General features: G+C 41.0%; 2 protein-coding genes across 9 annotated transcripts; one reads left to right on the top strand and one right to left on the bottom strand.

The window, feature by feature from the left end:
* Positions 1–1,067: 1,067 nt before the first annotated feature.
* Positions 1,068–22,568, top strand: LOC110779267 (uncharacterized). 8 transcript variants are annotated; one of them, XR_008931026.1, is made up of 5 exons: positions 1,074–1,907; positions 2,356–4,001; positions 9,952–10,099; positions 11,409–11,512; positions 22,212–22,568. XR_008931026.1 is itself a non-coding variant. In XM_056840792.1 (5 exons), the coding sequence occupies exons 2-5, from the start codon at positions 11,417–11,419 to the stop codon at positions 13,809–13,811; spliced, it is 1,227 nt and encodes a 408-aa protein (XP_056696770.1). In that variant the 5' UTR covers positions 3,133–4,001; positions 11,409–11,416; the 3' UTR covers positions 13,812–21,597. The 8 variants fall into 8 exon arrangements, 3 of the variants coding, with proteins under 3 accessions (XP_056696770.1, XP_056696769.1, XP_056696768.1); XR_008931025.1 differs by having other exon boundaries at positions 9,857–10,099; XM_056840792.1 differs by lacking the exons at positions 1,074–1,907; positions 9,952–10,099; positions 22,212–22,568 and adding exons at positions 12,510–12,855; positions 12,952–13,142; positions 13,218–21,597 and having other exon boundaries at positions 3,133–4,001.
* Positions 5,918–7,533, bottom strand: LOC110791027 (protein FAR1-RELATED SEQUENCE 5-like). Its single transcript, XM_056839645.1, has 2 exons — positions 6,094–7,533; positions 5,918–5,953 (listed from the first exon to the last, which is right to left on the bottom strand). Exons 1-2 carry the CDS (start codon positions 7,531–7,533, stop codon positions 5,918–5,920), a joined length of 1,476 nt encoding a protein of 491 aa, XP_056695623.1.
* Positions 22,569–27,286: the final 4,718 nt, after the last annotated feature.

The raw sequence follows: 27,286 nt of genomic DNA, 5'->3' as shown, positions 1-27,286 counted from the left end.
GTTATATGAAGCCTTGGACAAGTGATAATTATACCACTCGACTTAATCTTACAACAACTACAAACACAATATAGAGGTAAGTGAGGGGCCAAACACTCTGGAAACAAGCGTATGAATTAGATTTCGTTTATAGTTTTGTCAACTAAGCTAGCATCACAATCAAGTTGCGAAATTATTTCTACAAGCTAACCAATAAACCAAAATAACAAACTAAGGTGATTATGAACAATCCTTCCCCGGCCGGTAGTCGGACTACTTCTAGGACATTGAATATAGCACTTAGACTATCCCGAACCACATATAACATAATACATGTACCCAGTAGTGCCGTGTACCGTCTCACATTTTCTCCTCATGTTAGGGGAAAATGTGATAGGGACCACCAATAGGCATAAAAATACTCTTGGGTACACAATGCACAACCGGATAATTTTGACGAGAGCCAACTTAGAAAATAAATGGAATTTAATAATCCTACTTGACTCTAATGGTCCGTCGATATTATAACCAAGTTAAAGAATCCACCTAACAAAATCTCACCGGGACGAGTATACTCGAGACTCTCTAGATGCCGGCCTCACAAGGAGACTAGGCAAAGAAACTCCGAGTTGATATCCTATTGGACAATTTGAGAGGAATACTCACTATTTTCCAACAACTAGCCACATTAACAGATAAGCATCAATCTACTTGAATTTTTATATATCCATGTAAAGTAAGCCTTTAAACTTACATTTTCTTCAAGTGATTCCAATTTAATTGCAAAATGGTTGTTGCAGGATTAACAATCAAAGGTGATTGTTTTAATTAGTATTTGCACTTTAGATGCATACAAGTTATAATCATGATCGAGCCATTAATTAATAATTATTCTCATCTCTAAGCTTACTCTGCTGTTAAATGGAAGATACTCATACATGTCACATGTGTAATATGACTTATTTTCAAGGAACATATTTAACTTTTGACCCGACATCTTAGGAATATCCTGGTTATAGTTTAATCAACTTTCAACGCCTATACATCTATAAAACCCAGTTATTTGTTTAGTCCCTTAATTATATCACTCATCCAATCTTCTTATATATCAATCATTAATATTACATAGTTTTTTCAAGACTTGGATCATCCCAAAATGGCTCAATCCAAGATGTTTCATCTTGGATGCTTAGTTTTGTTGTTGGCCATCGTGGTTGAGGCGGCGAGTACTCCTCCAGGGATCGCTAAAAATCCTGCAAGAGCTTCATGTAAGAAAAAGGAGTATAAAATGTGCTACAACTTAGAGCATGTTTGTCCTAAATTTTGTCCTGATAGTTGTGAGGTTGAATGTGCTTCATGTAAGCCTATTTGCTCTTCTACTTCATCTAGTGAACACCATTCACCTCCTGGATCATCCTCATCTTCTTCGTCCTCCTCAGCGGCATCATCTGCGGCATCATCTGCCGCATCATCCGTATCATCATCTGCAGCATCATCCGCCACATCATCAGCTTCATCATCAGCATCTGCAGCTGCTGCTGCTGCCGCCGCCGCCGCCGCAGCAGCATCATCAGCCTCCTCCGGTTCCTCCTCATCATCATCTGCAGGAAACCCTGGATCATCATCTCATAATAGTTCAACATCACACTATTACCCACCATCGTCGACACCATCCCCTAAGCCATCAACACCGTCCCCTAAACCACCAACAACTTCTCCTTCTACCCCAACCCCACCATCACCTCCAAGCCCTACTCCCACTACTCCCGCTACACCTTCTTCTCCTCCTAAATCTGATGTTGGCTCTAGGAATAGAGCTAGATGTAGGAACAAGAACTACGGACAATGTTACAATCAAGAGCATGTATGCCCAGCTAATTGCCCTACTTCATGTCAAGTTGATTGCAACACTTGCAAGCCCGTTTGCAGTAAGTATTATACTTCCTCCTTTCCCTAAATATCGCACCATTTAGGATTTTATGCTCTTCACACTAGACTTTTGGTCATCAATTTTGATTCATACATACATAAGAAAATTTGTAGTCATGTGTGATTTTGTTAGATTCATATCATGATATATTTTCTAAATATCAACTTTCTATAATTATCACTCATTCATAATTCGAGATATTAAGAGTCAAATTCATGTGTGGCAAAGCTCGCATAAAGTCAACGTACCATGGTACAAATTAAGAAACATATGAAATACTAAATAATTCCGTGGATATAAATTTCAATTCCATTACATATACTAGGTAATTATGCATGCTAGCTAGCTACTTAAGGATCAACATTTACTGTTAATATGTGACCTTAATAGGAATTGTATTTTGTTAATTAAATGTTCAAATCAATTAAACGTCGTGTCCATGGTAGATTGTGACTATCCGGGAGCAGTATGTCAAGACCCGCGCTTTATTGGAGGAGACGGTATTACCTTCTATTTCCATGGAAAGAAAGACAAAGAATTCTGTCTAGTGACCGACCCCAACCTCCACATCAACGCACACTTGATAGGAAAAAGGAACGAAAACATGGGACGTGACTTTACTTGGGTTGAGTCCATTGGAATCCTCTTCGACAACCATCGTCTCTTCTTTGGTGCCAGGAAGACATCCACATGGGATGACGCCAACGACCGCCTCTCCTTGGCTTTCGACGGAGAGCCCATATTCCTAGACGAAACAACAGGCTCTCAATGGTCATCCACTTCCACGCCTGAAGTCACCATAACAAGGACTAGTGAAACCAACAACATCATTGTTGAAATCCTAGGAAAACTCAAGATCACAGCTAAAGTAGTACCTATTACCGACGAAGATTCTAGGGTACATAACTATGGCATTACCAACGAAGACCGCTTTGCTCATCTCGACCTCGGGTTTAAGTTTTATTCATTAACTGGAAAGGTTGATGGCGTATTAGGGAAAACTTATAGGGATGATTACGTGAGCCGAGTGAATATGAGAGTATCGATGCCGGTTATGGGAGGAGAGAGAGAGTATGCAAGTAGCAGCATTTTTGCGACTGATTGTTTGGCTTCGAGGTTTGGTGGTTCACAAGAAGAGACTTCAATGGAAACCATGGAACTTGCTAGTATGAATTGTGCTAGTGGTATGAATGGACGTGGTGTTGTTTGCAAGAGGTAATTCAACATAATTTTCAAGTCATCATATATTGTGGGAATTTTTAAGTTTAAAAATCTATGTATCCATTAATTAATATAATTTACGTAAGAAGCTGAATGTTCGTATGGAATCTTCAGCCTTTTTATTGTATGGGTTAAGCCTGAAGAATTGTTTGTAATAAAAATCATCAAGTCGTAAGATGACACATCACAAAGAAATACTTCCTCCGTTTTTTAGTAATTGCATCAATTAGAGTTTCACATATGCCAAGCATAACTAATTAATTATACTTTTAATATCTTCATTTATGGAGTATATTTTTCTTTAAAGTAAAATTTGATATATGGAAAGTATATGTCGAGATAAATCTAACAATGTCTCACATGGCTATATATTTGTTTTCATATATAAATCACAAAATACTTGTAAAAAAAAATGTGTGAATAAAGAAAAATGCAAATGATCCAATTACTAAAAAAGCGGAGGAGTTCTCATGAGAACCCCTCTTATAATGAGAACCCCTCTTTTAATGAGAACTCTCGTCCTCAACCCTTGGATTTTGGTCGACGGCCAAGATTAACGCTTATTAAAACTCATTAACTTAAAAAAAAAAAAAAAAAAAAAAAAAAAAAAAAAAAAAAAAAAAAAAACCTAAAATCTAAAATCAGAATCTCTCTCATACTCTCTCTCCTCTCGGTTCATGACCCTCCTTCTTCCCTTGAAATCCTTCCCAGATCCCACCCCCCTTCAAATTGTAAACATTCAAATGCTGCAAATTGTAAATATTCAAGTACCAAAGAGCGTTCGGCGTCAACAACGGAAACATCACTTCAAGCCGATTTTTTTTTTTCGCGAGACTCCTTTGATCCACGAATCGATGATAACAAGAAATCGGTAATTATTAATTTCTTCTCCTTCCCTCCCTCTTGTTTAGTTAAACTAATACAACATTGTGATTCATGAAATAAGTATGCTTCTCTAATTTATTTATTTTTTAAATTTTTTTCCTTCAAATTCTAGGTTTTGGGGTCTTATTTCTAATTGATTACAGATTATTAGAAGTCTCAAGTCTACTTAGTTTTCTCTCAATCAATATGTTCTTTATAGTTTAATTTTAGCTAGATTGGGGAATTTTAGAAATTTGGTTTATTAAGTCAAAAAATTATGGGGTAGATTGTAACTTTCAATGGAAAATATTATCGGTTGTTGGCAATATCAAGTTGGATTACATGACTAACATTTACTTAGCTAGTTGTAAAACTGCATTATACAATTGAAGAATCATATATTTATGTTCGCAATGGATAACTGGTACTAAGCTGTTTGCAGTAACTGGTACTAAGCTGTTTGTAGTGGTTAACTGATACTGCAAGTTAGGATAATAGTCGGTTGTTTCTCTTTAAATTAAATCCCATTCTCACGATATTGTGTGGACTGTGTAGACTATGGAGATCAAGAATATTTTCTGAAAATCCTAACTGCCCTGCATTCTGATATTCTGAAATATGTGATGGGTGAAAACTGAAGTCTTGTTCTTGCTTGCTTTCAATAATCTGTAGTTGGAGTTGTGCTAAAACCTATTAGCTCAAATGGTAGAGCACTATGCATATGATATGCATAGGGGACGTGGGTTCGATTCCTACATAGGTTGTCTTTAAAACTTATAGTATGCGAGTATGCCATTTCAAGGACCATTCCTAAGATGGTATTACCTTATTGATTTTAGTATGCAGGCCAGATACTAATTGCTTGTGCCAGTGTTGTCTCCTCATGAATCATGATTGGTATGATTGATCTAGAAATTAGTATCCCCTGAATTGATCTGAAGCAGTATACCCATATTAACATCATTATTAATGATTTTTAGTTTGATCCAATAGTCACATTATCTGACCGTGCAACAAGGAGAAAATTACCTTAAGACACTCTTCTGCATAAGCCATATTCAGACTTTTTTAAGTACATCAACTGCTCACAAGACACAATTGAGTTTGATACCAAACTGTGACCCTAAAACGATGATACATAATACATACTTCAGCTTATTGCTGTAACAAGTAGTCAAGCAACGAGAACTAGCACAAAATTCGCCCTATTATCCAATGAAAAAAAACAACAGCAGATGGTAAAAAATAAACGGTTGCATCAACACCACATCAAAAGCATCACCATCACCACCACATCAACATCTGCAATACCACCACCACCAGCAGCAGCAAAACCACATCAAAAGCAGCAACAACACCATCACCACCACCACCACCAGCAGCAGCTAGAGCCAAAGTAGTAACCACAGACAACATACAACAACAAAACACCCTAGGAAAACAAAGGAATTAGTAAGACAAAACAAAAACTAAATTTAAATTACATATTAAACAGAAAGAAGGGTACCTGGTTAAATAGAGAGCTTTGCAGGGCAATTTCGGCTATCATGGTATGCCAAATGACCACAACTTTTACAATGTCTCTGTTTCTTTTCTTGCTGTTCCATTGCCTTCTCTTTTCCCCCCTTCATACGTTTACCAGATCCTTTGGTATTCGATTGTTTTGGTGGAAGAATCTCAACTTCTTTCGGTGCACTTGATCCGATAAAAGATTCCAACTCTTGTGTCTTGCTCTCAGTGGGATTACTCTCGAACTCTTTTAATTGTTTTGATACATTTTGTAATTCATTTGAGATAAGAGTTAGTTTTTCAGGGTCTCTTCCTGCCAAATTCATGCAGTTCATGAATTCCAACCAATTATTAGAAATGATCTTATCCTCATTATCTCTTTTGGAACAACCTTCCAAAAGGTTACTAGACACGTTAAAAATTGACTTGCTTGCTGCCATCTTGGTCCATCTGTTCAAGATATAGTAACCTGGAACTTCAGACAAACCTTTTCCCTTCAGAATACATAATATATGTCGGCATGGAATGCCTTCACATTGAAACATTTTGCACGAACAGCGTGCCACGTGACTAAGAGAGTTATATACAACCTCACGCATCTTCCCATTTTTTCTAGCATGATTAGATATTGTTATAACTAGTCCCTCTTCTGTCTCTTTCTTGTCCTCAACTTCACAATCCATACAAGCAAGCCACAACTGCTCTTGAAACTTGTAAAAGTTAGTGAAAGTATAGACTTGACTTGCATGTCTCTCCAAATCCCTATTTGTTTTTAGTTCAGGAATTAAAGAAAAGTTATCATTGTCAGACATTGATTGAGAATGTCTCTGTGATTCTACAACACTCTCAAACCGCATCCAGAACTCCACTAGACTCAAATGCGGATTTGTGAAACTACAATAAAAACTATTTTCACTTTCAGACCTCGACGTCGTCCGTAATACAACTCCTAAGAAAACATCTCTGAAATAAGCAGGATCTTGATCAGTAATGATGCAAACAGGTTTATGACCCTCCATTGCATCTAAGAACTTTTCAAATAACCACGAAAAAGATTCAGCTTTCTCATCCCCCAAAAATGATGCTCCAAATGTAATACAAAGTCTGTGATTATCAAGACCAGTAAATGGAGCAAAGATCATCTTATATCTGTTAGTGCCATAAGTAGTATCAAATGACAAAACATCTCCATATAATGCATAATTTTTTCTAGAAATGCAATCTGCCCAAAACACATGTCTCAATTGGCGCGTGGCCTTGTTTATCTCATATGCAAAATAGAATGAAGGATCAATTGTTTGTTTACTCTTGAAGTTCTCAATAAACATGTCAACATCATAATCTTTAATATGAAGGCTCAAATCTCTTTGGAAGTTTTTCAAATCTTGCTTACTACATCCAACATTTTGATACCCACCCACTTGTTCCTTTATGTAACGATGCGCTCTACTTGCACCAACATTGGCACGAGAAAATGCCTTATACAAGCATCTATGGACATTAGTAATTCCCCTGTTTGATTTTAGCATGTGGCACTTTCTAGGAGTTGCAATTAAATGGGTATGACCTTCGTGAAATTTGTATACTACATATTTACCTTCTGGCGTCCTTTTAAAACCAACCAGAGCCTCACACCCTTCCCTACTCAATTTCACATTTCTTACTTTTTGCTTACCTGCGTATTTAGCTTCTCTAAATCCCTCTTTTGCACATACACACGTTTTATACTTCAATAACCCAGTTTTTTTATCCTTTTTGCTAGATGATTTACGTACACTAAAACCGACCTGATGAGCATATTTTTTGTAGAATTTCTCATATTCCTCCAGGTTGTCAAACTCCATCCCTTCTTTTGGTTTCAAATCATCTTCACATACAGGAACCCACTCCTTAATTACACTCATAGGACTTCTGCATTTGTTAGGCGTCTCATTTTCTCCTCCTTGACGTTCAACGCGCTCTTCATTTTCAAATTGTAGTTGGTCATGGTTAGGCTCATATTCGTCTTCTTCTTGTTGAATCTCATTCATATTAGAACCTTCAAAAATAATATATAAATTTGAGAAATATGCATAAATACAATATGGCTATGCAGAAAAATTATTTTATTGACAAAATTTTCGTCCAAAATGGTTAAACTGTTTATTATGAGAATTTGGATTACTTGTTAAAATATCATAGCAATATTAGGTTAGGTTTACAAACATAATAAACACCACAAAATAATCATCATTCATAATGTCGTTCATATTACGGTGTAAACTAGAAGATTAATTCATCATAAAAAAAAGTATTTCATATGTTTACGTACATCGTTGTGGGAAAACTATATAATGGTGTTATCGGAAAAAACGATTATACCTTCGGATAAGCGATGGTTTGTTGTATTTGATTGCTCCACAACAAAGAAGACGATGATGATCGGTATTTTGTATTGTACTTTGTTTTCCTAATTTGATGATTATCACGAGAATCGTGAATGATAGTAACTCGTGAGTGATAAAGAAACAAGATTGCCAAACCAAATTGATCGACACTTTTTTTTTAGTTATACGTTAGAGGCAGCTTAATTAATGAGCGTTAATCGTGGCCGTCAATTAAAATCTAAGGGTTGAGAGCGAGAGTTCTCATTAAAAGAGGGGTTCTCATGAGAACCGGCCCCTATATATATATATATATATATATATATATATATATATATATATATATATATATATATATATATATATATATATATTTAGGTTCCTATGAGAACCTATCTTAACGTGAGAACCACTTTTATAGCCGTTGATTACACGAAATTAACGGATGAGATTAACTCAATCCCTCTCAAGTAAAAAGACGCGCGTACTGGTCGATCTTTTCCTTCTCTCTTCCCCAAAAATTGACTCTTCCCTTCAAAGTTCAAACCGGTCAAATTTTTCTTTCTTTCTCTCTCTTGAAGATCATAATTATTGCACAAAATTTAACCCCTAAGCCTCTGCCACCGTCATATTCATCAACAATCATCGGAGAGGTATTGTCGAAAAATGCAATAGCACCACCTGGCTTCAATTAGGTCTAGGTAGAACCCACGTTAATCGTACTTCGGCTCATAAATCAACAGCTCAGATGATGCACATGGAAGGAGGAGGGGGCGGCGGAGGTGGATTAATGCTAGAGCTCAACCAAGGAGAAGGAGAAGGTGGTGGTGGTGGTGGTGGTGGAAACACGAAATGGTACATCCATTGCCGGCGGTGTATGAGTCTGGAATGAATGCAACAACGACACTTTGATTTTACAACTAGTAATATGTTTGTTGGTGGAGGGATTGGATCTGCAAATAATGTAGCCACTCATTTCTAATGACGACTTCTCATCCACGCCAACCTCAATCTCAATCTCATCCCCTAACAGCAATTAGTTGCAATTTAATTTTAATTGATTATTGGTTTTTTTTAAATCATTTGATTCAGAATTTGCTGCAGCAAGAAGAATCACTTAAGCGTAAGTGAAGGAAGAAGGGTGCAAATGCAGAGGCAACATTGAATAAAAAGTTGTACACTTTTTTTTAAGTGAATATGCATAATTTTAAAACTAAATGTGCATATAATGTTTACTAAATATGCATATTTTTTGTAAGGTGAAAATAAAAATTCATATTCATCTCGAAAAAAAAGATGCACATATAGTTGAAATATTATGCATATTTAGTTCAAAAAATATGCACATTTAGTTTAAAAATATGCATTTATTGGTGTTGTGGGGTTTTTCCGGTGAGATACCTTGGAGGTTTTCCGGTAACTTCTAAGGATTTCACAAGATTGTATTTTTATAGAGAGAGAAAGTAGAGAGAAGGCAGAGCAGCAATTGCTCTTGATTGTATTGATTGTGACCCCTTTTTCTAGGGAAGTGGGACTATTTATAGTACTAGGTTTTTGTGGGAATGACCTAATATTCCCTTTACATGATTGGCTAGGGTATGGGAGGAGGACATGTGTCCTTTCTCCTTACAATTCTCTGACCCCTTTTGGCAATAGTGGACTTTTTGGGCCTATTGTGCTTATTCATACTACTTGGGATACCTACTACTTAGGCCCCTTTTCAGGTATAGGTACATTACATACATTTATACACTCTTAAATACAAATACATATACATTGTAGATACGTAGATTGATACCCATGCTGTGGAGTAGTCTTCGTATGGTTTCTGCTTAGGGGGCGTAATACGTGCCATGTGTCGCATCCTCATTGGTACACGAAGGCATGGTAATTTTGCCCACAACATTTGCCCCTCAAGAAGGGCATTTCTGGAAACACTTTCCGGGTATCGCTTCTTGACCTTTGATTTGCATCTTCGTCTCTGGAACAGGTGTTGAGGTGGTGACACGTGTCACCTTTCTCCATTTTGCCCCTCCCTATATATAGAGGGGGGTAAAATTCATTTATTACATTTCATTTTCACAGAGCTATACACAGGCGATTTCCGGCGAACTCCCACCACCAGCAGGCGATTTCCGGCCACCGCGAGACTCAACTTGTTCTTCACCAAACTCAACCTGTTCTTCACCAAACTCAACTTGTTCTTCACCAAGTACTTCACAGATCTTTCAAGGTTAGTTTTCGCCTTTCTTTCTTGTTTTTGTTATCCCCTCGTCATTTTTCCCTTTGTTAGCGGCCGACCTCCTAGTACTAGGTAAGGGTTTGAAGGTTTTAATTGAGATTTTTCCGCCGTTCGTCTTTTGTCGGGGCGGACGTCCAATCGCGTCTTTTTCTTCATTGTTGGTCACTCCTAAGCCGTGCTTCGTTCACTATGCAGAAGGCATGGCTAGAACCAATCAAACGGCAGATCCTACGCGTCTGCGCTTGCGGGAGGAAACATTCACACCCCCTAGGGAGAGATATTCTTCCACCGCCCCGGCAGCCGACGAAGAATATGCCGAACTCTTTCAAGAGATCGACGAATATGTCGAGGTGGAGGAGAAAACGGCAAGCTCGTCAGGGGGTACAGCGAGCCAGGCAGTGGGGGAGTCAAGCGTCGCTCCATTGCCATCGGCCGCCGAGGAGCAAGAGGCTGCTCCCCAGCCTATTAGGCCCAGAGGACGGGAGGAGGCCCAACTGCTTCCGTCGGAGATTCACCCAGACATAGGCTGGATGCGGTGGCTAGACAGGCATGGGGCCAAGATGAGGGATGACCTCTGCGTGGGGGAGGGGTACCAGATGCGTGTGCCGGCCGGTCTGGACTTGACCGTCAGCCTGCTTGCCGAGGGAGAATTCCCCGTGTATGCCGCATCCATCAAGCTCGGCATGAGATTCCCTCCACACCCCTTCGTTGTGGAAGTGTTAGATGGTTTTAACATTGGGGTGGCCCAGCTGACCCCCAACTCGTGGGCTGATATCTTTGGCTATATTGCCAAATGTGCGCTGGACGACGTGGAGCCGTCTTTCAACGCTTTTCTGCATCTGGTCTCCCTCTCTCGTTCCCCCAGTGCCGCCAAAGGGTGGTTTAATCTGAGCAGCCGTGGTACATACCATACAGTGGTCGGCAAGCTCAGCAAATGGCATATGTGGAGGAAAAGGTGGGTCGTGTTTTACACGGACGACCAGGAGATGTATGAGAGGATGAGCCGCTGGAATTGCAACGCCAACTATATGGACCGTGACGAGCCCCTTCCACCCCTTACTGCCGAGGAGTGGGATCAAATAATGGTCCTGTTCAAGGCCAACACTTACCACTTAACATTTGACAAGACTTTCCATGTGTCGGCCGAGTGGTTGCCGCACATTAGCCAGTTTCGGAATGAGGCCTTTCTAGCGGCCGTAGGCTTAGGATATTCTATGACTCGAGGTTGTATGCCAAATTATGTGCCGTTCCGCGTTGGTCTATTCATTTTTTCTAACTTTGGATTTCTTTTTGTTCACAGAGGAAGGGATGAGCAAGTTATCGGCGGCGGATATTGGGAAGGGCGACATGGCCGACATCTATGAGGCCAAGATGCAGAAAGCCAAGGCCGAGTTGGAGGAGAAGGTGAGTATTCTCTTAGGTCGTTGTCTTTGCAAGTTAAGCTTTTCCCGTCCAGTGTCTACAGTGGGCGTCTTTTTTAGTGACGAGCCGTTATCTTGACATGTGACTTGTGTTTGCTAAGGTAGGCCTCGTCACTTTTTAATGACGTGCCCTTAAGTTAGTGTTTTTCTTGCGGTTGCCAAGGTGCGCCTCGTCACTTTTTAAGACGGGCGTCCCTTTGGTGAAGAGCCATTTTTTCACAAGTGACTTGTGATTGATAGGGTACGCCTCGTCATTTTTGAGACGGGCGTCCTTTTTAATGACGAGCCACTATTCTGTGAGTGACTTGTGGTTGATAAGGTACGCCTCGTCATTTTTGAGACGGGCGTCCTTTTTAATGACGAGCCACTATTCTGTGAGTGACTTGTGGTTGATAAGGTACGCCTCGTCATTTTTGAGACGGGCGTCTCTTTTAATGACGGGCCACTATTCTGTGAATGACTTGTGATTGATAAGGTATGCCTCGTCATTTTTGAGACGGGCGTCCTTTTTAATGACGGGCCACTATTCAGTGAGTGACTTGTGATTGATAAGGTACGCCTCGTCATTTTGAGACGGGCGTCCTTTTTAATGACGGGCCACTATTCAGTGAGTGACTTGTGATTGATAAGGTACGCCTCGTCATTTTGAGACGGGCGTCCTTTTTAATGACGAGCCACTATTCAGTGAGTGACTTGTGATTGATAAGGTACGCCTCGTCATTTTTGAGACAGGCGTCCTTTTTAATGACGAGCCACTATTCAGTGAGTGACTTGAGATTGATAAGGTACGCCTCGTCATTTTCAAGACGGGCGTCCTTTTTAATGACGAGTCACTATTCAGTGAGTGACTTGTAATTGATAAGGTACGCCTCGTCATTTTCAAGACGGGCGTCCTTTTTAATGACGAGCCACTATTCAGTGGGTGACTTGTAATTCATCACGAGGCCAAATATCTGACTGTCCTTTACGTTCTTTTTTAGCAAGCTAAGGACGCGGCTAAGGCGTCAGGGAAGAAAAAGGGGACGACTCTGTCCCAATTGAAGAAACGAGCCGTGCCAGCTGGCTCGGAGACTCCGAGTACCTTCAAAAAGCCCAAACCTATACCCCGCCGTCTTGTGAAGAAGGACGAGTCAAAGGTTGCTGAGGGGGGTCGCCCCGATGACGATGAGATTGGCGTGGACAAGCCGTCTCTGGTTGTGGACTTGGTGTCCAAATCAAAGTCTGGTGGCCATCCTGACGAGTTGGAGGACCCTCTTTCTGGAATTCCGGCCGACGTCCGTTCCCAGATACCTGCGGAGGTGGCCCGCCGAGCTAGGTCATCGGGCGGTAAGTATTATTCGAACGTCGTTCAAACGTATCGAGCCTCATCTGGCAGTTCTTCTTACTCTCCGCGTCATCCTAAGGCCGTTGTTTTTCCTATAGCTAAAGACAAAGGGAAGGATGCAGCTGCTGCAGAGGACGAGAACGTACCCGCTACTCCTCGCTATTCGTCAAAGGATAGGGTGGCTATATGCCGTAAGGTATTTAAGGCCGTCCCCGCAGAGTATGTTGCTTCTCTTCCTGGCCGCAAGACTGACGCCCAGTTTGGTGCAATCCAGGCCACTCTACTCGACGTGAGTCTATTTCCCACTTTGCTTGTACTTGTTTTCCTTTTCAAGTCATTTACTAACATGTAGCTCCTTTTGCAGTTGTTCTGCCGCATGGAATTCTGCAAGGGTTGGAAGACCCGCACTGCTGAGGGGCTCAAAGCTCAGGTGGCTGAGTCCACCCACCATGGTGACTATGCGTTCAAATTCATTGAAGAGGTCCGCCTGCAGATGCAGACGACCATAGACCTTCAAGCAAAGGAGGTAGCTTCATTGAGGTCTGACAAGGCCGAGCTGCTTAAGAAGATCTTGGCGCAGGACAAAGACATGGTGGCGATGGTCGAGGAGGCCAAGACAGCGGCGGCGGAAATACGGACGCTTCAGGATCAGTTGCGGGAGTACCCTCAAGTCAAACAGGCGGCTGAGGAAGCCGATCATCTTCGGGGGGAACTGGAGACGGCCAGGTCGCAAGTTCGCACCTTGCGCGAGCGTCTTCTGGAGTCCTATGATCAGGGGGAGCAAGCGGTCAAGGACGCTGTTAAGCATGCCTGGGAAAACCACATGCCAGAGTATGATCTTACGTGGTTCCAGCGGCGATTGGAACACAGTGCCGCTGTGTTGGCTGCTGAGCGTCTCGGTCAGCCGCCCCCAGAGTTTGTACCTTCTGATGATGAAGACGATGCGGCTGCTCCCTGACTTGCTTCCCTCCCAGTTTTTCAGAATTTTATTCAAGTGTTCTCATGCCTAAGGGAAAAAGCAATCATTTTTTCAAGTTTTGGCACCGCTGGCGTCTGTATAATTGTGCCTGCTGAGCACACAACAATTTCTTTTTTGTTTTTGAATTCTGGGCTACTTTTGCACGCCTTTCTACGGGCGTTGTTTTATAAGTAAATAGGTTATTTTTGTTGCTTCTTTTATCTCGCATTTATTTGTTCTTCGTAATTTGATTATCCCTTAATCAATAGGTATGATAGCCAAGGTGCAACTGAGTATACACTAAGCACGTTGGTGCCGCAGGCAACTGAGCATGCGCTAGGTACTACTGTGGTCGTCGTTTTCTTTGGCGAGCGTGTCTATAACGATATTGATTGACGCAAGTCAATCAATAGGTATGATTGCCGCTAGACATGCTCGTCAAATGGAATGGACGGCCAATCATTCTGCACAACCAACCTTTTTCCAAGGACGTTCGTGCCGCAGGCAACTGAGCATGCGCTAGGCACTACTGTGGTCGTCGCTTTCTTTGGCGAGCGTGTCTATAACGATATTGATTGACGCAAGTCAATCAATAGGTATGATTGCCGCTAGACATGCTCGTCAAATGGAATGGACGGCCAAACGTTCGTGCCGCTGAGCTTTTGAGCAAACAACCTATGTTTCAAATCTATTCGTGCCGCTGAGCTTTTGAGCAAACAACCTATGTTTCAAAGTTATTCGTGCCGCTGAGCTTTTGAGCAAACAACCTATGTTTCAAAGTTATTTGTGCCACTGAGCTTTTAAGCAAACAACCTATGTTTCAAAGTTGTTCGTGCCGCTGAGCTTTTGAACAAACAACCTAAATTTCAAAGTTGTTCGTGCCGCTGAGCTTTTGAACAACCTATGATTTTAAGGTTATTTGTGCCGTTGGCACTTACCATGTCGTACTGGTTGGCCAGCGGATTGCTATACTGGGAAGGAAGTTGGATAGGTGATCAGCCTACAACTTGGTGCTAATCTGGGCCACTTCTTAGGCTTCAAACAATTAGTCTTGCTGAGAGTTTTTGCTAATCTGGGCCACTTCTCAGGCCGTCATACAATTAGGCTTTGGTTATGCCTTTGAGTGTACATTTTTATATTCATTGTGCGAGCAATAAATATTACGAGACAAATAGAGTAGTATTATTTACAACTTTGCAAGGCGAATTTAGCCGGTTACAAAAGTAATTACTACCCTACTATGACCATTAGAGGCCGCCCCTTGGGCAATGGATCGTGGTAAGTAAGACAAAGCTTAACACATATCTAGAAGAAATACTTCTTGAGATTGTCGGCATTCCAAGTGCGCAAAATAGGCCGGCCCTGCATGTCTTGAATGCGGTAGGTTCCATCTCTAACCTCATCATAGATCTCACAAGGTTCCTCCCAGGTGGGCGTCAGCTTACCCTGTTCGTTTGCTCGTCCTGTGGATTCCATTTTCCTGAGGACAAAATCTCCCACTTTGAGCACTATTAGAGACTTTCTTGTTGTATTCTCTTGCCATTCTTATCTTGTACAGCTGTTGTCTGAGCGCTGCATTTCCTCTAACCTCGGGCAGAAAGTCCAGGGCTGCTTTCATTGTCTCCCAGTTAGCATTTTCGTCATACAGCATGACTCTCAACGTTGGTTCACACATTTCTATGGGTAGGACAGCCTCGGCGCCATAGGCTAGCAAGAAGGGTGTTTCACCGGTTGAATTCTTAGCCGTGGTGCGGATGGACCATAAGACATTTGGCAGCTCATCAGCCCATAGACCTTTGGCTTCGTCGAGCTTCTTTTTCATTCCTTCGGAGATAATTTTGTTGAACGCCTCAACCTGGCCATTGGTTTGGGGACGTCCGACTGATGCAAAGCAAGTGTGTATGCCGTGGCCTGCCAGCCACTCTTTCAGCTTAGGCGTCTCAAACTGGGGCCCATTATCGAAGACGATAGCTTGTGGAATCCCAAAGCGAGTCATGATGTTCTTCCAAATGAATGCTCTCACATCAGTAGTTTTTATGTTTTTGAGCGCTTCTGCCTCCACCCATTTGGTGAAGTAATCTACAGCAACGATGACATAACGCCTTCCTCCTGGTGCGGCCGTAAATGGGCCTAGAAGATCCATCCCCCACTTAGCAAATGGAATTGGGCTCGTGATGGGCGTCAGAACTCGTGTCGGTCGGTGTATTAGGTGAGAAAAACGCTGGCATTTGTCACACTTCTTGACCAGTGAGATTGCGTCCTCTTTAAGAGTCGGCCAGTAATAGCCGGTTCGAAGTTCCTTTTCAGCCAAAGCCCTTCCACCAATATGCGAGCTGCACAACCCCTGATGAAGGTCTTCTAGAATTTCCTGCCCCTTCTCAGGCGTTACACATCTTAACAAAGGACGGGAGTAGGCCTTTTTGTAGAGGGTGCCGTTCCACATTTCAAACCAAGAGCATTTCTTCTGAAGTTTTGCCGCTTCCCTTGAGTCTTCTGGCAAGACTCCATTCATTTTGAAGTTTACTATGTCATCCATCCATGTGGACGTCCTATCAAGAGTTTCCACCTCCATTTGCTCAACACTTTTGTGCTCTTTTACCTCCCAAAACACGTGCCGAGGGGTATCACAAGACGCGGAACTTGCCAATTTTGACAGGGCATCAGCTTGGTTATTTTCCGAACGAGGGACTTGCCTTACTTCAAAACTCTTCAGTGGTTCTACTTCCTGATGGACGGCCTGCATGTACTTGACCATAGTCGGATCCCTAGCTTCGTAGGTTCCATTAACTTGGCTCACAATCAGTTGGGAGTCAGATAGTGCTACAATCTCCTCGGCGCCTGCCGCCTTACACATTTTAATGCCACAAAGCAGGGCTTCATATTCGGCTTCATTATTTGACGCCTGGAAGTTAAATCGCATAGCATACTCAAAAGTATCTCCTTCTGGGGAGTGACAGATTATCCTAGCTCCACATCCATTCTGTGTGGATGAGCCATCTACATACACTGTCCACACCGTGTTTGTATTCTTGGCAAAGTCTGGCCTCGTCATTTCAACAATAAAGTCGGCACATGCCTGCCCCTTGACAGCTTTCCTCGGCTCATAGGTGATATCAAAGGCGTTCAGCTCTATTGCCCAATTTAGCATTCGTCCTGACGCCTCCAGCTTCGTAAAGGACAGTTTGAGCGGTTGATCTGTGTAGACCACTATTTTGTGAGCTAAGAAGTAAGGACGGAGCTTTTTGCTGGCCATGAACAGGGCTAAGCCAAATTTTTCCACTGTGGGGTATCTAACTTCAGCATTTTGAAGAACATGACTGACAAAGTATACTGGTATCTGTATTCCCTCCCTCTCTGTCAGTAGAACGGCACTCAACGAGTGCTCGGACACGGCAAGATACATGTACAAAGTCTCTCCTAGCAAGGGGCTAACAAGACGAGGCAAGGTATGCAGGTGTTCCTTTAATCTGACCAATGCCGCCTCGGCTTCGTCCGACCATTCAAACTTGGCCTTCTTTCTGACTGCCCTAAAAAAGTAGTGGCACTTGTCTCCAGCCCTGGAAAGGAATCTGCCCAGGGCGGCCAAGCAACCTGTGAGCCGCTGGACCTCTTTTACTGTCTTTGGTGAGCTCATATCAATTACTGCCTGGATTTTGTCTGGGTTGGCTTCAATTCCCCTTTCATCAATCAAGAAACCTAAGAATTTGCCTGCCGTCACCCCAAACACACACTTCTTAGGGTTCAATCTCATATTGTAAGCTCGAATAGTCTCAAATGTCTCCCTAAGATCAGTTATATGTGCCGCCCGCAGCTTACTTTTCACGATCATATCATCAATATAAGCTTCAATATTTCTGCCGAGCTGCTTTATGAACACAGTGTTAATAAGACGCTGAAAGGTGGCCGGCGCATTCTTTAATCCAAACGGCATCACTTTGTAGCAGTAAAGGCCTTGTTCAGTAACAAGTGACGTTTTTTCCTGGTCGTCAGGCCACAACGGGATCTGATGAAACCCTGAGTATGCATCCATAAAGCTCATCATAGCATGCCCTGCTGTAGAGTCGACAAGCCGGTCAATCTTAGGTAATGGGAAACTGTCCTTGGGACATGCCTTATTGAGGTTGGTGTAGTCAACACACATTCTCCAGGTGCCATTGGGTTTCTTGACGAGGACCACATTAGCAACCCAGTCGGGGTACTGACTAGGCCTGACGAACCCTGCCTCCATCAACTTTTGTATTTCCGCTGCTGCCGCCTGGTTTCTATCCTCCCCATGGTTCCTTTTCTTTTGACGAACCGGCTTAAAGTTTGGGTCCACATTCAGCTTATGGACGGCCACAGCAGGATCAATACCCGGCATTTCGTCCACTGTGAATGCAAAGATATCTTCAAACTCTCTCAGTAGGTGGACCAACTCTGCCGCCAGCGGGTCGTCAGGAGGAATCCCGATGGGCACTATTCTGTCAGGTTTGTCTGTGTTTAATACCACATCGAAATGAGCCCCAACAGGCTCTGGGCGTCTCTCTTCCATGTGCCCTGCTGTGATAGTTAATGTTTCTTTGACGATTTTGGGTTGTGTGTCGCCACATTTTCGTTTGTTTCCCGATGTCTCTTTCTCTTCACCCGTCCCCCATGCTTCTGGACTCAAGGTGGTTAGATAGCAATCTCTAGCTTGTTGCTGATCACCATGTATAGTGCTGACACTCCCATCGTCACAGATAAACTTAAGGAGCATCAGATGAGTCACAATGACAGCCTTTGCCTTATTCAAGGTAGGACGCCCCAGGATGATGTTATACGCCGTCAAGTCTTTCACTATGAGGAAACGGACGTCCATTTGTCGAGATTCCTTTTTATTTCCCATCCTTAGAGGAAGCGCAATAATGCCGACTGGATGGATGATACTACCTCCGAAGCCTATAATGGGATAGTGGATTTTCTCAATCTTTGAGGAATCATGTTGCAGCCGGTTCAAGCACTCTAGACTAATTATGTCCGACGAACTTCCTGTATCGACCAAAATACGCCTAACCCTCAGATTAGCAACCTTTAACTCAATTACCAAAGGATCGTCATGCGGGGTGGAGATTTTCCCACGGTCGGCCTCGCCGATTTCAACTTTTGGAAACGGGTCAGCTGTGGCCTTGCCGGACAACATCACTTGCCCCAATCGCTTGGCATAATCCTTCTGGCCCCTCATGGTCGGCCCGCCGGCGGCCAATCCTCCGGAGATGACTGCTACGCACTCTGGGTCAGTACGATTCCCAACTTCCTCTGATGGAGGGGATTTGTTCTTCTTGTAGAAGGGTTTGCCAGAACCTCCCGTGTTCCTGCTGATATAACTCTTTAAGAATCCCTTGGCGGCTAGGCCGTCCAATGCCTTTTTCAAGCTCTTACATTCTTTGGTGTCATGCCCAATAATACTGTGAAAGTGACAGTACAGTTTGGGGTCCCTACTTTCTGGTGGCAACTTCATGGGAAATGGACGATCAATGTCATATTTGGACCCAACGTCCATCAGAATTGTGTACATGTCTGTGTTATACTCAAATCGCTCCCGATCATAAGTTCTGGACCGTTTCTGGCCTGCCGCCCCGGGAGCCCTGTCTGACTCTTTTGCAATAGCCCACGTCCCGTTAGGCCGGCTCTTCTTTTCGAATTTCTCCTTTTTTGCCGCCGGCTCGGCGGTATCACTTCCTCTGGGATCTTTCGGGACGCTGCAAATCTCTGTTGCATGGATGAAGGCCTCGGCCTCATCAAGCACTTCTGGCATTGTTCGGACGCTTTTCTTTACCAGATCAAACTTGAAAGAGCCCTTTTTAAGCCCTCGAATGAAGTTATCGAATGCAACACCATCTGGCAAATCCGGAATTTGCCCTGCCTCTAGATTGAATCTCTTCACATAGCTGCTCAGAGACTCGTCTTTACCTTGCTGAATCCTACTCAGATGCATGCTCGTCTTCTTTTCTTCCTTGTGAGCCATGAACCGAGTAGAGAACAATAACTCGAGCTCCGAAAAAGAGCGAATAGTTCCGGCTGGAAGTCTCTCGAACCACTTAGACGCTACTCCTTTGAGTGTGCCCGGAAAATACTTACACCAGGTTGAGTCAGTTGTTCCTTGGACATACATGTGATGCCGGTAAACCAAGAGGTGCATGTCTGGATCTGTGGTCCCATCGTAAGCATCAATGTTGGGCGGCTTGACTTTGGGTTCCCTCGGGGCTCTCATGATGGAGGCTGCAAAAGGGGTGGTGTGTCCTAGGGCCATGTTGGACACCCCCTCCTGAATGTGATACACAGGATCTTGACGCCTTGAGTAGGGTACCCGCTGGGAAGACTCGCGTCCGCGAGTTTGACGGGTTGGACGGGTGACCCCTGGGCGCGCCTGGCTCAGGTGCGTATAAGTTGGATGAGGGAGAGGTCTATCCGGCATGACGGGGGTTGACCCAGTGTCAGAAAGTTCAGACTCAGAGTCAGGCAATTGCTCTGCGCATGGCTGCTCACGTCCTCGGGACGTTTCTCCGATCAGCCGCTGTGGCAGTCGGCGTGGTAGGCAAGACATTGCCTGATTGGGCTGACTCGCTGGCGGCTGCCTCCTCAGGTCCTCGCCTGTCTGCCTGGTCCAGACGTTTGGGGGGCGCAAAGAAAGTGTTGGCCTATTGCTTGCCGGCCCCTCATGATTTGCAGCCGCAGCAGTGGTGTAAATCAGCATACTCTTCTGTACCTCAGCATTAACTGTCTTTCCCATATCAGCTTGGAACTCAGCCAAAATAGCCCGAAGAGCACCCACAGAGACAGGCATATCAGGGTTCTCCTCTATTACGGTATCCGCCCGAGGATCCAGGTGTCCTCCAAGAGGGGTGCGATTGGCCTGGTCGTCCTCCTCGCTGAGCACCTCTACCTCGGCAGCGTGACGCGGGGTGTGCCCGGCCGCAAATATTCGCGCGGCATCTCCAGTGATTCTCGTGGCCGGCGTATGATGTTCAGTCGGCATTTCTCTTTCGAGGGGTGGCCGCTCTACTCGCGTAGGCCGCCCAGTATCGTTGTCCTGTCTTTGATCTTCCATGTTACTGTACCTCCCCACAGACGGCGCCAAATGTTGTGGGGTTTTTTCGGTGAGATACCTTGGAGGTTTTCCGGTAACTTCTAAGGATTTCACAAGATTGTATTTTTATAGAGAGAGAAAGTAGAGAGAAGGCAGAGCAGCAATTGCTCTTGATTGTATTGATTGTGACCCCTTTTTCTAGGGTAGTGGGACTATTTATAGTACTAGGTTTTTGTGGGAATGACCTAATATTCCCTTTACATGATTGGCTAGGGTATGGGAGGAGGACATGTGTCCTTTCTCCTTACAATTCTCTGGCCCCTTTTGGCAATAGTGGGCTTTTTGGGCCTATTGTGCTTATTCATACTACTTGGGATATCTACTACTTAGGCCCCTTTTCAGGTATAGGTACATTACATACATTTATACACTCCTAAATACAAATACATATACATTGTAGATACGTAGATTGATACCCATGCTGTGGAGTAGTCTTCGTATGGTTTCTGCTTAGGGGGCGTAATACGTGCCATGTGTCGCATCCTCATTGGTACACGAAGGCATGGTAATTTTGCCCACAACAATTGGTACTCTATATTTACGACTTTTAAGAGATTAATATATTCATATGTGCGTATAATGACCATCAGATTTTGTTTTATCGAACGGTTATAAAGTGGTTCTCACCGTAAGTTGGTTCTCACCTTAAGGTGGTTCTCACAGGAACCTCACCATATATATATATATATATATATATATATATATATATATATATATATATATATATATATATATATATATATATATATATATATATATATATATATATATATAGGTTTAGGCTCATGTGAGAAGGACAATTTAGGTGAGAAGGGTGAGAAGTGTTTAAGACCCTTTGATCAAGTTAATCAACGAAGCAGATTTTTCGACCTAATTAATGCAATATCGTAATTTCGGAAATCAGAGTCCACGTGTTGTCACTTCTCTCCCCCACCTCTCGCCTGGTCGTCCCTGTTATCTTATAGCTCTATTGAGCTTGTTAATGGCATCTAACTGGGTTTAAAAAAAAAATTGACCACCCAACTTAAATCCCCCTCCTCTCCCACTTTCTCTCTCCTCTTTGCTTACCCAAAATCAAGGACTTTTGGGCAACAACCGAGCTTTTTCTCTGTTTAATTCATCCTCCATTAAATTTAAATTAATCCCATAAGCTTTTTCTGGGCAACAAAGATTATTAGTCTTACATATATCAATCGCTTCCTTCTAGTAAATTTCCATCTATAGGCTTAGTTATTTGCATATATATTGTTCTAAATTGCTAATTAATTTTTCACCCACTTCGAATTTTTTTGTAGGGTGTTAGCACTAATTTGGGAATTGAATGAATAATGATAGAACGAATTTAATTTGATGTATCTCAAATGTATTTTCTATGTATTTACCATGTAACTGTAATGTATCTATGATATATTGTTGGTGTATTTGTGTGTCTTCTGTACTGGAGGTGAGGAGATGAAAAGGGGATTTGGCATTTAGGGTTTGGAGTATTCTTATTTTATTTGGTGAAGGTTGCAGCACCATATATGACATTAATTTCCATTGAGGTTCATGTTTTGATGTATCTGTAGTTCTTAGTTGATGTATCTGTAGGTCTTAGTCGATGTACTTATAAAGCTTTGTTGATGTATTTGTAGAGATTACCTAATTTTTTATGTGATTTTTTATGGTTTAAGATTTAATTAGCACATAAGCTTAAAGGAAAAGGAAAGAGAAGAGAATGGAGTGAAAAAAATACTCCGTATTACAACACTGGGGGGTTAGACTATTCAAAGGGAATGAAAAAATTAGATTACAAATACTTGTCACGTGGCTGGGACAGCTGACCGCATCACGCAATTAGTAATCACACGAAAGAAAATTTGATCGTTAAATGTATTGATCGGACGGTTGTGAACTCTTCTCACGCTTCTCACCTTAACACCACTTCTCACCGGATCCCTCCCCTATATATATATAGGGTGAGGTTCCTGTGAGAACCACCTTAAGGTGAGAACTTTTTTTTATCGTGAGAACCTTTATGCATATTTTTCGAACTACATATGTTTTGTACTATATGTGCATTTTTTTTGAACTATATGTGTATATTTTTTAAGCCAAATTTGCACTTTTTAATGTGAATATAATTTTTAATTCTCTAAAACACCACATTATATTTGAGTCAAATAATATGCACATACAGTCAAAAAATATACACATTCAGGTATAAAAATATGTACATATGACGAGGGGTTTGTTTTGCTCTCTTTACAGGTATCTGATTGTATTCAAAGGCCTTGTTAGGCAAATGGCTTTTTGCTGGCTTTTTGGTTGGCTTTTGGCTGTTGGCTTTTTAATCTGGTCAAACAGCCAAAAAATGTGTTTGGTAACTGGCTTTTTAGCTTGCTGAAAAGCTAGCTTTTCCGCCAAAAATGAAAAGCTAGTAACACTAGCTTTTTGGAGTTGGCTTTTGGCTTTTCACTATCTAAATTACTTTTTTGTCCTTGTTTTTTACTAATTAACTAATAATTAATAATTAGTGATTAGTGATTAGTGATTAGTGATTAGTGATTAGTGATTAGTGATTAGTTATTAGTGATTAGTGATTAGTAATTAGTAATTACTAATTAATAATTAATAATTAGTAATTAATAATTAATAATTAATTATTAATAATTAATAGTTAATAATTAATAATTAATAATTAATAGTTAATAATTAATAGTTAATAATTAATAGTTAATAATTAATAGTTAATAGTTAATAATTAATAGTTAATAATTAATAATTAATAATTAATTATTAATAATTAATAATTAATAGTTAATAATTAATAGTTAATAATTAATAATTAATAATTAATAATTAATAATTAATAATTAATAAATAATAATTAATAATTAATAATTAATAATTAATAATTACGGAGTATTAATTAATGACTAATAACTAAAAGTGAATAACTAATTAATAATTAATCATTAATTATTAATGATTAATTAATAAATTATTAATTATTAATTATTATTAATTTAATTATTATTAATTATTATTTATTAATTATTAATCATTGATTATTACTCCGCAATTATTAATTAAAATAATAATTTATTAATACTATTGCAAAAATTAATTTATTTTTAATGTATATTTATTTATTTGTAATTACGTTTTACTCCGTACACAATACACAGTATGTATTGAAAAATGAATAAAAGACATTAAATGTCCTTAAATGTCATTTTACATAGCTACAGCCAACAGCCAACAACTGATTTTACCAAACACATTTGTAACCAATCCATAGTCAAACAAACAACAAAAGCAGCCAACTTGAACAGCCAGTCAAACCAGCCAAATAAAACAGCCGACAGCCAACAGCCAATTGCCAAACAGGGCCAAAATAATCGGATAGCTAGCTTGTTAATATAACTCATTCATACCCCACTGTTAATATGCTATATGGCGTTGTATTTGGTTAAGCCATACTCCACCAACAACGAGCAGTCTCCCTTTGATATGTGATGGTATTTTTACTTTATTTACAATTTATAACCTTTTTTTAATACAATTTTTGGATATTATCCATTTTTAAAAAAAGTAATTTAAAGGAATCCCAATATTTGGGGTTTGATTTTGTTGATTAATTAAGCGAAACAGCACAGGATTGGGATAAATTAATGCAATTTGTCGTGGGAGGAGGAGAGAGATAACAGAAAAAGAAGAAGAAGAGAGCAGCTTTAGCTTCAACAATGACGGCATCTCATATTAATTATGTAGTTAATTAGGACTTAGGAGATGGTAATATTTGCAGTCCTTCCCATCTTATGTAACCGGAGGCGGCAGACTCGTCCCCACCACCGGATTTTTCTATCACCGCCTTTAGCACCTCTTGTATTAACTTAGTAGAACAATGGTGGAGTGGTGGTTCTTCGTCGTGGTCATTTGATGAAATTTGATGATGGTCGTGGCTCGAAATTTGATGAAACGTCGCAGCCTGTTTATGCCTCCTCCTGATCTTTGATTGAACAACGGGCAAGCGCTGGTTAAGAGGCGTGAGTTAAGAGGAAGAATATATATATTAATGGTCAATACATAAATGATGAACAGTCAAGATTAAAGTTCTCACCATAAGAATGGTTCTCACCGTAAGGCGGTTCTCACGTGAACCTAAATCTATATATATATAATACACTTATTTCAAGGTTTTATTCGATGGTTATACGCTTTGAGTACTAGCTATGAAACTTATGATTTGTATCAAGGTTTTCTGGGTTGTTTAGTAGTCGGTAATAGATGAAGGGAATAAGAATAAATTAGGTGTTATTGGCAAGAAAAAAAAAACTAATCATAATGTTAATGGTAATGAAAGCTTTTCTCAATCAATGATGTTTTTAGTCATAAGTTGTACTCTCGTCCAATATCAATCCCAAATAATAATGAAAATTTATGAAGAAAAAAGTGATGATTTTGAATTAATTAGCATTATCATATGAATGAATATTAGTTTTCCTTACAAATTCACATACAAATTCATTTCCATTGACATAATATATTACCGCCTACTTTGAATAACTGGCAAACCAATACATACAGCTAGCATTTCACCCATCAACACTAATTGCACTCTGCATTTTTTCTAAACCAAAGAATCCATTTTTGTTGAGAAGATTATGATTAAGGGTGTAAATGAGTCGAGACTCTCAATAAACTACCCGGGTTCGGACTCGGGCTCGGTTCAAGCTCGTTCATGTTCGTTTATTTAATAATTGAGCCGAGCTTGAACAACTTTTGAAGCTCGTTTAATAAACGAGCCTGAACATGAACACATGTATGCTTGTTCATTTATGTTCATGAACAAGATAGTGTATTTGTGTTCATAATCAAAATTTTCATACATAACTGTATGATCACAAGATAAAATCGTATTTTGACTTTAATTTTAACAACCAAAAAAAAATCACAAAATAAAAATATTTTGAATTTAAATTGTTAAATTAGTGCATATTCAAAATAATATTTTCAAATGGTTAAAATTTAAAGTGCAAAGCTCGTTTAAGAAAAAACTCGTTTATGAACTCGGCTCAGTTAATAAACGAGACATTCATGAACCGTGCACGAACACAAAATCTCTTAAACGAACCGATCTTGAACAAATTTTTTAGCTCGGTTGAAAGTGTACGGGAAGCCCTACCGGCAGGCCGGTAGGACATCCCATATTACAAATAAAGACCTTAGTCGGTATTTGGACCTGACTACCCGCAGTCGGCATTTCCCTGCCAGCGCATACCTCCCGGATCCCTAAAGGAGGATCCGGGACCGTAGGGTAATAACTCATATCCTCCGTACAGAGGACTCGTCTATAAATATGGACGCCCATTCAATGCCAAAGGTATGTAATCTCACCCAATCATTCTTATAAGCATTTATTACAGAGCTATCAGCATAGCCTGACTTAAGCATCGGAGGGGTAATTCTCGAATCACCCCCGAGGCTAGTTAACAGTTTCCTTGTGCAGGACACACTCAACATCAAGTACCAGAGACAAGTCAACCTTTTTCTGTTCCAAGTCCGCTACCGGAACAGAAAGCTTGGACTCGAGCTCGCCTAAGTTAAATAAACATGAATATAAACTGTTAGGGTAGTACTCGGCTCGAATTGTTTGCTCCCCTAATTACGATATAAAACTTACACCGTACACTTAAAGAGTTTTTAGATAAATTTCTCATTTTATAATGCTCGTGACCATAAGGAAACAAAATAATTAGAAATGCTCTCTATGGAGAAAACAAAAACAAACGAAAACCATGTCACAGCGGAAGAACGGGATAAAATTAATCGATCAAACAAGAAGCCTAAACGAAAGATAACACATCTGATATTTGATCGGAACAGAAATGACGAACAAATGGTGGAAGCACCAGAAAATCCCGTAGAGGAAGAGCCACGCCAGCCTCTACCAAGACTGCAAGCACAAGCTACTGCCCCTCCAACATCCACCCCACTATCATTCAGAGACATGCTGCGTGATAGCAGCCAAAGCAACCCAACCAGCCAACAGGGATTCATCTTTGAGGAGGATGAAGATGATGCATCAGATGATGATTTAATGCCTGAAGACCTGGTTCAAGATGAAAGGTGTCCAGCCATATTACTTACCAAGGAAGAGAAAAGAGCAATGAGACAACCTTGGAAGAATTCCCTCATAATCAAAATGTTCGACGGTAATCTTGGATATATGGGGCTAATGAGAAGACTAAAAAAGAAATGGAGCATCAAGGGTGAGCTAGCGTTAACCGATATCGGTTGCAAATATTTCATTGCTAGATTCACGAACGCTGCAGACTATAACTTTGTGCTAACACAAGGACCATGGATGCTAGATGATCATTAT

The sequence above is a fragment of the Spinacia oleracea genome, chromosome 3 (genome assembly GCF_020520425.1).
Source record: "Spinacia oleracea cultivar Varoflay chromosome 3, BTI_SOV_V1, whole genome shotgun sequence".
NCBI classification, from domain to species: domain Eukaryota; kingdom Viridiplantae; phylum Streptophyta; class Magnoliopsida; order Caryophyllales; family Amaranthaceae; genus Spinacia; species Spinacia oleracea.
This window is presented reverse-complemented; position numbering and strand designations above follow the sequence as displayed.